The sequence below is a fragment of the Gossypium arboreum genome, chromosome 12 (genome assembly GCF_025698485.1).
Source record: "Gossypium arboreum isolate Shixiya-1 chromosome 12, ASM2569848v2, whole genome shotgun sequence".
In the NCBI taxonomy this organism is placed as follows: Eukaryota; Viridiplantae; Streptophyta; class Magnoliopsida; order Malvales; family Malvaceae; genus Gossypium; species Gossypium arboreum.
Genome location: NC_069081.1, coordinates 112,834,928 through 112,848,946, shown reverse-complemented (window position 1 = coordinate 112,848,946; position 14,019 = coordinate 112,834,928). Strand labels below are relative to the sequence as shown.

General features: G+C 38.4%; 3 protein-coding genes across 3 annotated transcripts; 2 read left to right on the top strand and 1 right to left on the bottom strand.

Annotated features, from left to right (window-relative positions):
* Nucleotides 1-16: 16 nt before the first annotated feature.
* LOC108479414 (putative disease resistance protein At4g19050) lies at nucleotides 17-5,022 on the bottom strand. Its single transcript, XM_017781991.2, has 4 exons — nucleotides 4,903-5,022; nucleotides 4,303-4,524; nucleotides 459-2,752; nucleotides 17-365 (listed from the first exon to the last, which is right to left on the bottom strand). The coding sequence occupies exons 2-4, from the start codon at nucleotides 4,496-4,498 to the stop codon at nucleotides 342-344; spliced, it is 2,514 nt and encodes an 837-aa protein (XP_017637480.1). The 5' UTR covers nucleotides 4,499-4,524; nucleotides 4,903-5,022; the 3' UTR covers nucleotides 17-341.
* A 942-nt stretch (nucleotides 5,023-5,964) lies between these two features.
* On the top strand, nucleotides 5,965-8,822 carry LOC108476662 (uncharacterized). The gene has a single exon (XM_017778933.2). The coding sequence runs from the start codon at nucleotides 6,158-6,160 to the stop codon at nucleotides 8,630-8,632; it is 2,475 nt and encodes an 824-aa protein (XP_017634422.1). The 5' UTR covers nucleotides 5,965-6,157; the 3' UTR covers nucleotides 8,633-8,822.
* Nucleotides 8,823-9,803: 981 nt separating this feature from the next.
* LOC108477015 (uncharacterized) lies at nucleotides 9,804-12,893 on the top strand. The gene has a single exon (XM_017779424.2). It carries the CDS (start codon nucleotides 10,323-10,325, stop codon nucleotides 12,732-12,734), a length of 2,412 nt encoding a protein of 803 aa, XP_017634913.1. The 5' UTR covers nucleotides 9,804-10,322; the 3' UTR covers nucleotides 12,735-12,893.
* The last annotated feature ends 1,126 nt before the right edge of the window (nucleotides 12,894-14,019 follow it).

Below are 14,019 nucleotides of genomic sequence, written 5' to 3'. Positions count from 1 at the left end.
AGAATAAGTGTACAAATAAAGCACAACAGAAAGTTCTCGAGTTTACGATAAAATCCTCAAACACCAATTCAGTTTTAGCACTAACAGTACGAAATAGATAGCACACACACAGACAAGCAAGATCACAATTCCAACACAAAATGAAAAGTTTATTTTTACACACATAACTGCTCCTCCAGTAGGCTACTAAACTTGTTCTGGGGGAAACTTCAAGTCCAGCAGATGAAGGTGCTTTAAATGTGCAAACCATAATAAAGCAAATTTCAACTCCAGTTCCCAATAGACCTCTTGGTAAGCTTGAACAGCCTCTCATCGAAAATTACATGAAGAAATTATGGCTGTCAAGAAGGGGGCAATGTGCTCACCTGGATCGTAGAAAGAAGTAGAACGTGGAATTTTGTTAAATCATTTAGTGAAAGCTTACAGTAACAGGAGATGCTGAAAATGGATGTACTCACCTTTCGGGGTAGTATTTGGAGGTCTTTAATATGACTCAGGGATTTAACCACATCTTCGCTCCAAAGTTCAGTACCTTGTAGGTCGAGCTTCTCAAGTTTCAATAGAGATGTTAAATCTGGAAGGCTTTTGAGGTTGCTGCAACCAATTAGATTGAGAATCTTCAGTTTTTGAAGAGCACTCAGCTCTGGCAAGTTCTCCAGCCTCTCACAACCTGAGAGCTCAAGTTCCTCAAGTCTACTATGCCCACTCAGTTCTGGTAGATTTCTTAATAATTTACATCCCTTCAGTCTCAGTTTCTGAAGATCGCCAATCTCAGGAGGCAAATATTGTATCTGAGTTTCTGATAGATCGAGTTCTCTAAGGTTTTCTGTTTCTTCAAAGCAGTCATACCTAATTTCTTTTATGTTAGTTGCACCTGAAAGATCAAGGATCTTGAGGCTTGACACCTGTTTGAGCATGCGCATTGCAGACAACTCACTGCATCCTTTTAATAAGAGTATGGTCAGATTTCTAAGAGTCTTAACAATAGGTAGTTTCTCGATTTTTGTATGGGAAAAGTTGATCACTTTAAGCTTTTCAAGTTTCCCGAAGCTCTTTTCTTGGATCTTTTTCAAACTTGTGCATTCAGAAAGATCAATTACTTCAAGTTTACTGAATTTTGCCAGCTTTGGAAGTTGTGTTAAGGAAGAACACTGCCTAAGGATGAGCCTCCGCAGTTCAGTCAATTCAGAGAAGCTATCAGGTAATGATTCAAATCCGGCTCCAGTTAAGTCAAGGCTCCGAAGTCGGGACACTTCATGGAAAAAGTTATCCGAGAGTTTTATCGTCCAGGCTCTTGAACCAGATATTTCAAGAACAGTTAAGGCTTTGAGTTTTTCAACAATATTTACATTCTCCAACAGGTAAGAGCCTCTGAGCATGAGCACAAGCAGCTTCTCCGGTCTAGATATGGAAAGTTCCTCAGGAGATTTGAGCCGGGGAGAAAAAATAGCAAGCAGACTCAGGTTCTCCTTAGCTCCAAAGAAAGCATCATGAACTTCTCTGCATAGACGACTTCCATCAATTAGTAATGAGGAGACCATTTTCTCTTTCTTATCACCACACAGTGTTCTCATCATGCCATCAGCTGGTGTTATTCCTTCGAGAACTTGAGCTGGTGGTATTTCTTCAAGATCTGTTTCATCAATATCCTTGAGCACGCTAGCCAAACCAGGATCAGCTGTTCCCAAGTATCCACGGCGGCAGAACTTATTCATCTCACGAGTTGCTCCCTCCACAACAACAATATTGTCCTCTTGCAGTTTCAGCATGTGATACTCTATAAGCTTCATCAAGACATCATGTCCCTCCAGATAAGCCTTATCAATCTGATTGGTGTGTTTGAGACAACCTTCCATTATCCAGCTAGTGATCAACTCATTGAAATGAACACCACCATGTTTTCCCAAGAAGTTCCAACTATGCCAAAAGCAGTCAATCATAGAATTTCCTCGCTCCTTATCATATGCAAAACGCAGAAGTTGCTCCAGACCATTAGCAGCTGCCTCCAAAGCAGCTTTTAACTCCCAAGATTTATCTTTTGCAATATAATTTATGGTTCCTGCTAACATAAGGATTTCTGCAGGCTTCCTTCCGCATCGCTCGGATACTTTTTGAAACTCTTCAGGACACACATTGACATCAACTTTGTATTTTAACAATTCCAATGTCTCGAACTCAGAAAAGGGTTCGAGTTTAAACTTCTTTGCTTTCACAGCATTATCACCTTTTTCACTTTTCCTCCTCGTGATAAGAACCTTCAAGCTGTCGATATTATTCATGCTATCTTTCAAACCTAAAATTTCTTCCTTGATGTAACATTCAATCCCCATCTCTTCATTTTGGTCTTTCTCCATCATCTCTAGTTGACCATCCAAAACCAATAGAATAAACTTACCTTTCTTTTTCACCGCGTCAAGCTTTCCTATCATTGTCTCCGCCACTCTCTTTGCATTATTCACTTTCTTATCTTTTTTCTCCTTTTCTCCATCTTCTTCTCTTTCATCTGCACTAGTAGGGAGAGAAAACCGACGGGCAACAGTGTCCAGAAAAGACTTCTTATCATGCTTTTTGTCCAGACAGATCCAAATGGGCTCATCATACTTTTTCTCCACAGCAACCTCACATATTTTACTTGCCATCCATGTTTTCCCAGTCCCAGTCTCCCCAAGGAGAATGATTTTTGACACATCGTCTTCTTTTAACTGATCAAATATCTTCCGTGCATTGTCCTTTGTCGCCGTCAATTTTTCAACTGTTATTTCAAGAAGAAAATGATAATATTGAGAATAAGAGAGCGATAATCAAATTTAAACAAAAGAATTTCAATAACATTATGAGAAAAAAAAAATTCTTTTCTACACCATATAGCAGAGTAAAACAAAGGCAAAACTACACCAACAGTCACTAAGCTTTCAACTCAATCACTAAACTTTAGAAAAATAACAAACCAGTCACCCTAACAATTTTCCATTACAGACATAATGGAGCTGTCATTTTCCGTCCCTCTCCCCCCCTCCCTCGTCTCCCTCCCCCTACCACCGCTCTCCCACTGCCCCACCATCCCTGCCCCCTACTCCGACCCTCTCCCCTCTCCCCCTTCCCCCACCGTCCTTTCCCTCTGCTAACCCTCTCCTAATTTTCTCTTACAGAAAAAAGAAATATCCAGCAACAAGTTCAAGCATTTGGGGCAGCAAATTGGATGAAATTACGACATCAATTTGAAGCAAATAATAGCAGCAAATAATTGGAGCAATCGGTGAGGAAGGAATGGTAATTAGTAGCCACTATTTCCAGGCTGATCAGTGGAAGAAATTTGGCTAACCAGCAGCCTCTTTGAAGCAATGGTCGGTGCAATGGGCAGCAAATACTTGTTCGATCGGCAGTGAATTAGAGAGCAAGCAAGCAGGTCAACGAAGCAGCTTATTTAAAGAATATTGAAGGCTTTTTAGTCGACTGTTTAGAGGCTATTTGGTGATTGAAATTGGATCAAATGGCAGCTGGTATAAACGTGGGCAGCAACTATTTTGGAAGCATTGCAATCGGCAATTTGCAGCAAATAATTTAGAAGCAATTTGGTCAATGCAAGCAAGGGATTTTGGAGCAACGATATAATGAAGATGAGAGCAATAATCGCAAGACAAAGCAACCATAAAATTAAGAATATGTCAGTCGATTGGTGGAGTGAATTGAGAAGGTTGAAGCTTGCGGGAAATCGGAGTTAGCAGAGGGAAAGGGATGGTGGGGGAGAGGGAGAGGGTCGGAGTAGGGGGAGGGACGGTGGGGAGAGGAGAGAATCGGAATAGGGGGAGGGATGGTGGGGAAGAGGGAGAGGGATGGGAGAGCGGAGGTAGGGGGAGAGAGGGAAGAAAATGAGAGCTCCTCTACGTCTGTAACGAAAATGGTTACGGTAACTGTTTGTTATTTTTCTAAAGTTTAGTGACTGTTTTGTTATTGAAACCAAAGTTGGGTTGGTGTACTTTACCCTAAAACAAATGTAGCCTTCCCATCTTTCAATCTCAACAATTACAGTTCACCCTCACATCTAAAAGTACCATTAAAGATGCTTATATTCTCAAAATTGAACTGTCAAACTAGCTACATTTATATAATTACCTGGTTAATATGGCACAGATTTACTACATTTCATTCTAATTATAGGTTTTTAAAACTTGTTTTCCTGCATTGACTCTGAAATCTGAAGTTGGGTTATTACTGTCTAGATCTCCAGAAACAGGTTCTCTACAAAAGCCATAAGAACAACAAAATATTATTGAAATTAAAACACACACACACAGAGACTACCTTCAGTGTCTTCTTCATTAATGTCATTGGTACTGCCTTGATTGAGTTCTCCTCTGGTATCTTCTTGGTTATTCCCTCCATTGGATCCTTCACCGTCAGTATTACCTTCAATGGCTTCTTCATTGATCTCTTCGTGGGTGTTACCTACATTGGGTTCTTCAGTGATATCTGGGCTTGAACTGCCTTTAGTACTCATCTCTCAAACTCTCAGGGATTCCCTCCCTTGTATAGAAATTAGTATATAAATGAATAATTAGTAAGTTATAATACCTAATATGAATAAAAGAGGAGTAAAAGCACACAGTACAATCCTGATTCCTGAAAGCGGGGGAAATAAAATCTCTTAAGTAGAAAGCATCAAGAAGGTATGAAAAAGAAATGAAATATATAGCTCGAATTGTTTCTGAATAATCACTTAAATCAGATCAGTTTCCTTTCCCCAAATGCTGAGGCATGTGAAACTATGAACATAAACCATTCATCTTTGTCCTAAGTAATAAAGATAGTAAAAGGAAACTAGAAGCTGAAACAAAAAATGAAGCAAACTGAAGGGAAGAAGGAGATAAGAAGGGAAACAGAAAAGGAAGAAAAAAGAAAAACCTGAGTGGGTTGAATATTGAACGATATGAAGCAGAACCCAATCTCAGTAAGCGATCAGTGTTTTCTGTTTTGCGTTTCTTTCTGCTTACAATGCTTGACTGCTTGCTTAAAGTTGAGGCTTTGTGGAATATTGATTCTTTTTCTTATCTTATTCGGCTTTGGATATCAAATTGACCAAGTCAATATTTTTGTCCTCCAAATTTTTCTGACTTAAATATCCCTAGGTTTTAATTATCCAAACATAATTATAAAAGTTAGGTCCAAAAATTAAATGTTGAAAAAAATTTATAAGATATATTTATTATATTATTTAAATTAATCATGAAATGTAATAAAATTGTTTGATAAATATAGATTTTAAATTATGAAATATTTTACATTATATTTTTAATTTTAAAATTTTCATCTTATTCTAAATAAAAATTAAATTTTAAATTAAATTTTATAGAATAATATAAAATTAAAATTAATAAAATAAAATTGAAACAATTGAAAATATTCACAGTTATTTATTTATTATTTTTCACATTTTTATAAAAATAAATTGTATTAAATTATGTTTATTTTGATTTATCAAATATGCATAAAAATTTAAATCAATAAATTTAATTTTTTCAATCGTAGCAATATCATATTTGTTCTTTTTGATGCAATACCTAGAACTAATAATAACCCCTCTTCAACTTTTATAGGAGAATAATTCAAACCCATATTCTCATTTATTGACAACAATACCGATCAATCGAACTAAAATTTAACTAACATTTTTTTAATAATTTATTAAACAAACATTTGTTACTTAACTACTCCTAATTAATCATCTAAATCACGTATTAATATTTAGTTGCATGAATTTCACATATACCATTTAACTAAAATTAAATTTTAATATATATAATTAATAAAATGAGTTTATATACACAATAAATCTAATTAAAAATATAATTTTAAGATTTATTGTGAATGAAATGGTTAATATTGGCTTGAAATATTGACTTAAGTTCACTAAAAGGTAAAATCACTTAGTGGAGCTACCAAACACGGCCTTAAGAAAGATAGTAAAATAAAAAAATAAAAATGAACAAGTAATAACTGAGTTCCTTCCTTTTTCTTTTTCTTTTTTTCAAAGAAAAAGCTGGTAATCTAAATTGGTTTTCCTTAGTTTCGGCGTTCTTTCAATCTATAAACTAAACCGAGCTTTCCTCACTAGACAAGTACACTCAAAACTAAAGAAAGAAGAAGGAATAGTGAAGAAATGGTCGACCCCATCCCGCCGGAGGTGCAGAAGGTATGGGACAAATGGAATATCCGAGGCACCATTCTGTTCAGTCTCTCATTGCAGACCTTCCTGGTTTTGCTCGCCCCATACCGCAAATCTACAAGGAAAAGACTCTTAATCATGCTCATCTGGTCCGCTTACTTGCTCGCCGACGCTGCTGCTAATTTCACTGTGGGTCTCATCTCCAATAACCAAGGCGGTGGTTCTAAAAAATCTGGCTTCTCTACGTCCAAGTCTTCTTCTCATCATAGTAACGATGCTCTCCTGGCCTTCTGGGCTCCCTTTCTTTTGTTGCATCTGGGTGGTCCCGATACAATCACTGCTTTTGCTCTTGAAGATAACGAGCTTTGGCTTAGGCACTTGCTCGGTCTCGGCTTTCAAGCTGTTGCAACTCTTTATGTCTTTGCTCAGTCACTCCCAAAGAACAGGTTTTGGGTTCCCACCGTGCTAATGTTTGTGGCTGGAACCATCAAGTATGTGGAGCGGACGCGTGCTCTGTATCTCGCGAGCTTGGACAGGTTTCGAGATTCCATGCTCAAAGAGGCTGATCCTGGGCCTAACTACGCAAAGCTTATGGAGGAGTACGCTTCCAAGAGAGACAACAAACTTCCGACCCGAATTATAATGATTCCAGAGCCTGATAAAGAAGCCAGGGCTACTGATATGCCAGTTAAGGAAGGCAATTTGAACAATCTCGAAGTAGTGCATTATGCTTATAAGTACTTCCTAATCTTCAAGGGGCTTGTGGTGGATCTCATATTTAGCTTCCGTGAGCGTAACGAGAGCCGGGAATTCTTCAAAAAGAGAAAACCAATCGATGCTCTGAGGGTCATCGAGGTTGAACTCAACTTCATATACGAGGTTCTTTACACTAAAGTACAAGTTGTGCATTCCGCTTGGGGATATATATTCCGATGTGTAGCCTTTGCTTCTATTGTAGCAGCTCTTTCTATCTTCCATTTCAGAACAAGGAAACACGACCTTAACCAATTTGATGTGGGAATCACCTACACCTTGCTCCTGGGTGCGGTGGTCCTGGATCTTATAGCCCTATTGATGCTCATTTTTTCCGACTGGACGTTTGCTACCATCAAGGACCCTGATTCCAATCCCGGGATCTTGGCTTGGCTCTTCAGTAGCTTCCTTCGGTTCAGGATGCCATGGTGGAAAAGCTGCAAGTGTACAACCCCTCTTAAACCAGAAGAGAAACCGATTGAGATGATCAGTCATAAGGTTTTGTCAACTCCCATTTTGTTCCGAAGGTGGTCTGGATCTCTCTCATCCTTCAATTTCATAAGTTATTGCCTGCAGAGCCATACTAGAAGAATCCACAAATTCACGAGATGGCCACTCGTTATCGCTAAGGACATCAGCACCTTTCTGCGCATTGACGCATGTTTCGACTTTGCTGTTGATTTGATCAAAAAATTCACCATTGCAATCACCGGTTTACGGTCTTGTGTGATAATTGTATTGGATTTTATCAACAACAAAGTCAGCACGGCTATCACCTATGTTGTCGATAAGCTCAACCTACAGCATGTCATAAAAAAGACAAGTATACTTTGTGGCGATGTTCGTACATTCATCATGGGAAGTATGGGGCTCAAGGACTTCATTGATGAGATATTATATGTATCCCGCGAGCCATTCACCAAAGAGCTATGGGAATTCATATTCGATGAGCTGAAAACCAAAGCCGACCATGCAGATGATCCTGAAACGGCCAAGAGGATATCTGCGGCGAGGGGTGAATGGATTATAGTAGACAGTGATACAAAAGTTGATCGCAGCTCGCTGATGCCGTATATTACCGATGTCCAGTACGATGAAAGCATTATATTGTGGCACATTGCTACTGATCTATGTTACTATACTTCCAATGGAAAGAAATTAGACAAGAAAAGCTTTAATTATCGAGAATTTAGTAAGCTTCTTTCGGATTACATGTTGTATCTTTTAATCTGGCAGCCAACAATGATGTCTGCTGTAGGAGGCATTGGAAAAATAAGATTTAGGGACACTTATGCCGAGGCTGACAGATTCTTTGCTAGCCGGGGATTACCATCACTGGTAGAAAAGCTGAAAGGGAGCGGAAGTGTAGAAGCCAAGGCCTGCGAGGCGATTCTTTCGGTGACAACAAATGTTAAACCTGTGGCGGTGAAGGGGGATAGAAGTAAATCTGTTCTGTTTGATGCCAGCATGTTGGCACAAGAACTAAACAGGCTTGAGGGGGACGGTCTGGATAAATGGAAATTGATGAGCAGAGTCTGGGTGGAATTGATGTCATATGCTGCCAGCCATTGCAGAGCAAACACGCACGCACAGCAGGTCAGCAAAGGTGGGGAGCTCATTACTTTTATTTGGTTGCTCATGGCTCATTTTGGTCTCGGGGAGCAGTTCCAAATCAACGAGGGACATGCAAGGGCTAAATTGATTGTCGGAAAGTAACCACTTTGCACGCACATTTCATCAATGCTTGTCCACCACGGCCTTAAATCATGTCTTTTTATATATGAAGTTTGTCATCTCTGTTTGCTTTTGCTTTTATTGTGCTAAATTCCAAGTTTCTGTGGAGAAATGGAAAATGTAATATTGCGCAAGATCATAGATTATGGTGTTTTCTTCAGCAACGAACAAATTTTTGGTATGCTTTTTTATTCATTGCCTATTGCACAACTTGAAAGGGATCAAATGCCCTGTTATTTTCACGATTCAAATTACCAAAAAAACAAATGGAACATCTTGCAATTTTCCAAGCATATTGGATTTATTTTTTAAAGGGCTATTTTTCCAATATATGCTGGAAAAAAATTATTTGAATATATATGCTATTTTCTTAAAAATGTATTGATCTATACTATTTTAAATAGGAGAGACAGGAAAAAATATGTCCTACAAAAATCGCATTCAGTAGCGTCAGCTGAAAGGATGCCTTTCACTATTCAAATTACCCAAAAAAACGAAAAATTTTGCAATTTTCCAAGCATGTTGGATTTTTTTTTTAAAGTGTGAAAGGCTCTCCATTCTGAATTTTTATATAACAAAAAGAGAATAAAATAAAAAAACATAACACGACACACTCATACATGTGAAGTTTTCTTGTAATTCGTTAAAAAAAAAAACTTTACAACTTTATAAGCAAGAGTTAGATAAAAGATTGTACTGTATGATTTATTTTTTGATGTAACCCATTGGATTGGCTGTTAATAAGACGAAATGGAACCAGCAACGGGCAAACCCATCCATGTTAGGATTATTTTTCTTCCATTTTTTAAGGGTGAAAAACTGAAATTCACAGTTCCCATTGCTACCAGCAGCTTGGATTACATGGGTGTACTAGGTTGAGAAAATACAATTTGCCTATTGTTTAATTGTTTTGCAGAAGGAACATGCATTGAACTTACATGTAATATATAAAAAAAACTCATGGGTTCTGCTGGAGATTAAAGAAGCAGGCAAGGTTGCATCGAAGTAAATTAATTAACCTGGTGTGTGGCCATGAAGAGTTGGTGGGGAACTCAAACAAGCCTGACATCCCTGTTTGTTCATATTTATCTAAACACGACTTTTATTTGAAAAAAAAGAAAGAAGAAAATTGTCCCATCTTCTGTATAAAACTCCACGTTTCCCTAAAAGAAAATAAGATTCCTCTTCCAAAGATGACCCTTGTGTCCTTTCACTAAATGAATTTTTGGTTTAAAGGAAAAGCATTTATGTTTCGGCGAGCAATCATTTAAGGGCATTGACTTGACTTGGTTAAAAATCTACTCCTAAAAACCAACGAGTCTTTAAAAATATTTTACAAAAATTTTCAGAAAAATAAAGAAGTGGCCCGAGGAAGTTGCTGGACTGTTTCCCTCCTTGATTAATCTACCAATATTACCATGTCATTGTCAGTTTTCAAGGCAGCGTTTGGCTGTAACTTTGCTTAAAGTTTCTTCACTTTGTCCCTTTTGTTGACCTGAATCAAGTCTTTGTTTTTTTGTTTCTCTTTACTCTTTTCCTTCTTGGAATATACAAGGGAACCTTCCCAGCTTCTCCTGCAGACTAGTTACTAATTGGGTTGAGAGATTCTTTTTTACCTGGTGTGTGTTTATATTCTTGTCCAGGCTCACTTTCTTGAGCTAATGCCCTAGCCATGTCTTCCACAGATGACAAGCCACCTCCCTTATCCATTCAGGACATAAACAATATCATAACGAACCTGAAGAACCTCCTCACTAGCGATTGTGCAGAGGCCGAAATCACTGTCGCCACCAACACTGCGGCTAATAGCCCGACTGGAAATGAGCAAGATGGCTCTAACCGTACTGGAAATGAGCAAGATGGCTCTAACCGTACTGGAAATGAGCAAGATGGGACCAACAAACAGGATGGAGATGCTAACCAGGCCCAGGAGACCAACGACAAAAAGAAGGAACCGCTGTACGAGCTGGGAAAACTATGCAAAGAACTCGATTATATGATCAGGTCATTCCAGAACCTGGAGAACTTAAAAAATAGTCTAACAGAACCATTCAAAACTCTTGAGGCCAATGTCAACGACATCGTGAGTGATCTCGAAAAAGACGAGTTACGAAAACAGGTTCAGCACAATCTACGTGTGTTCAGAAACAACATCACCCGAGTCAAAATCCTGATCCTCTTGCAACTTCAGGCCGCCAGTATAAATTCCGATGGTAATCGTGCTTTGCAGACAACCTTTGCCACCGGCGAGGCCGGGGACTTGCCTTACCTCTATCGTCAACCTATATTTGAAAATAGCTATTATTTTAAAGAAATTGAGGAAAAATATGAAAGCCTTGATGACAGGCAGAAACTGTGCTTGCTGTGTTTCTCAATTTTCCCTGAAAATGCGGAGATAAAGAAGAGGTTTTTGAGATTTTGGTGGGTCGGAGAAAACTTAATCCCCCAAAATGGAAACGATGAGATGGGAGATTTAAACGACACTCTCACCACGTTCGTGAAGAAGAGGCTAATCGAGCCTGTTCTGAAAAAAAACAGATTACAACCCAGAAGCTATAAGGTGACCCCAATTGTTCGTTCGTGCTTGATCCATTTTGCCAAGAAAGCGAGGTTCTTCGATTATGACCCGGATGGAAAGCCCATCATGGATTTTTCATCTTGCAACAAGGCATGTATGGTGAAGTCAGAAAGAGCTACTGCTTCCTGGTTCGCTGATTATCTTAAAGGCAATGACAAGGATGGCAATTCAGAAAAGCCTAAAGAGCAGCAGCAACATCAGGAGCAAGGAAAGCTATCTGCAGATCTAGTAAAGCTGCAGATGTTGTTCAATTTTCTGAATAAGGAGAAATTGATAAGTGCTAGTCAGCAAATTGATAAATTGCAGACTTTGTTCAACTTGAGTAAGCAATTTCCAGATTTACCTACGGAGTGGTTTTCTAAGATGACGGGCATTAAAGTTCTTTATTTGGGTAGATGGGAAGCCACGGCTGGGCAAGCTCGCCATATTGAGGTGGAAGACATTGAGTTCTTAAAAGGGTTCAAAAACATGAAGAATTTAAGGCTTCTTAGCCTTCAAGGTATTTCCGGTATCCCAAAGCTTCCCACCACTCTGTGCAAGCTTGAAAATTTGAGGATATTAGATCTAAGAGCATGTCACGATCTGGAGAAGCTACCAGAGAGGATAGGGTCACTTAAGAAGTTGACTTACTTGGATTTATCAGAATGCTATCTGCTTGATTACATTCCCCAACAGCTGAATAAACTATCGGAACTTCAAGTCCTTAAAGGGTTTGTGATTCTGGATGCCAAAAACTCATGCACACTTGATGATTTGTCGGAGTTATCGAGTCTGAGAAAACTAAGCGTCAATGTGAACACTACCAAGTTCAATATCGATGAGGCAGGGGACGCTCTCGCTAAATTTCAGAAACTTGAGAAGTTGAGGATAGCGTGGGGATGGGGGGGAATGCCAGGAAAAGAGGATTCTACGCTAGACAGTAGTAGCGAACAACAGCAATCCAAGACCAAGAAGAAGCAGGCAAGTAGTATTAGTAGTGCAGCAGCAAAAGCCTCGACTGATAAAGTGAACAAGGGAGAGGAGAAAGGCAACCGGGAAAGGAGTGCAGTCGCAGCAGCAGGTGAAGCAAATTCAAAGACCGCGAAGCTGGGAGGTGGTTTAAGAGGGACAGCCAACATAGCTTTGATGGCTAAGAAATGGAGGAGGTTGTCAATGAAAGGGAGAGAACCACAAAATCTGGAAGGCCTTGAGAGACTGGTGAAACTGGACCTCCAGTGTTTCCCTCGCTCGGAACCACCTACTTGGCTGGTACCAAGAAAAATGAAGAAACTCACGAATTTGTCGATTAGAGGTGGAAGACTGGGTTACCTAAATCATAAGGATGGCCAGAAGTGGAATGTGGACACCTTACGTTTGAAGTTTTTGGTGAACTTCAAGATGAACTGGAAAGAAATGCAGCAACGATTTCCCAATTTGAAATATTTGGAGAACCTTAGATGCCCAAGAATCACATTCTGCCCATGCGATGCCAATGGAGTATGGCAAAAGTTCGTCCAATCCAAATAAACTTCAACCTTTGAGCATTTGAATTTACTTTGCATTCTTGTTTCTTTGTTTCTAATTCACCGGACAAGTTTGTGTTGTATTTCAGTTTCACCTTCTTTTTTTCCTAGTTTGTTGTATTTTCCTTTATGGAAGAAATGGTAATTTTCTTTATCCAACAAAGTCTTGTTTTTTCTGCTCTTTTATCTATATTCATTAATTTTACCTTTTAACATCTAAACTTAATAATGCCTATTTCCCAACTTTAGTAGATTATTCATCAACATAATCTACCAAATTATTTACTACTAAATGAGAATTGTTGAGTATTTTCGTAAATTTCCTCTGGAGATTAACTTTCTATTTATAAAGCATGATTTTCTCGATGAGATGTACAAGGATTAGATAGATATTCACACATATCAACATGTACTCTACTCTTGAGTCAACACGTGCCTCTCGAATATGAGTTCGCCTGCATGAGAGCGCGGACCCATCAAATGCGAACTCATGGAGGCGAATTATACGCTTTGGTTAACTCTATACTTACCACGATAAAAAGGGTCGGATCAACCTAAATTGAATAATAAGTCGGAAATCGCGAACACCTAACAAGAATAGATATGATTTTAAGAGGTTTGGACTAGCTAATCACATTCAAGTTTTTATTTCCATAATATTTAGTTCTGATTACCACTAAACAGACCCGACCTTGGGAGTAGTTTAGAAGTGCGACGGTCCAGAGCCTATGGTTGAAAGAGGCCACCAAAAAATTTGTTGAGGCCCCAAAAACTTAAAATGCAGAAAATTTTTTTTATCAACTCTTCATTATATACAGGAAAAAAACAAAATAAAAAGTCCCAATTTTATTTAATATTTTATTTTATAATTTATTGGTACTAAAAATATCGGTTCTATTACTATAATTATGATTATGATATCACAATACTCACCCACTTGGTTAACTGATCACCTTTTCTCCCCTATCTATAACTTTATTTTATCAAATGTTGTCTAAAAAAAATAACATAAATAATAATTTAATTTAAATATTTACTTTTAAAAAAATTGATTGGGAGATGAATATGGGTGCTTTCAAAGTATCTTAGCCTTATGCCCTTATCCATAATTATTTTATTTTTCATGAAAATCAAATAATTTTTTTGTATAGACCAAATCCAACCCATACAGTTGGGCCATTGACTTAGGGCAGATAGAGTCCACCCACTGGCTGTATTGCATCCAAGCCTGAGTCACCACAAACCAATGCAAATAGCGTGGCATTAAAACTCCAGGACGACAGGGGTAC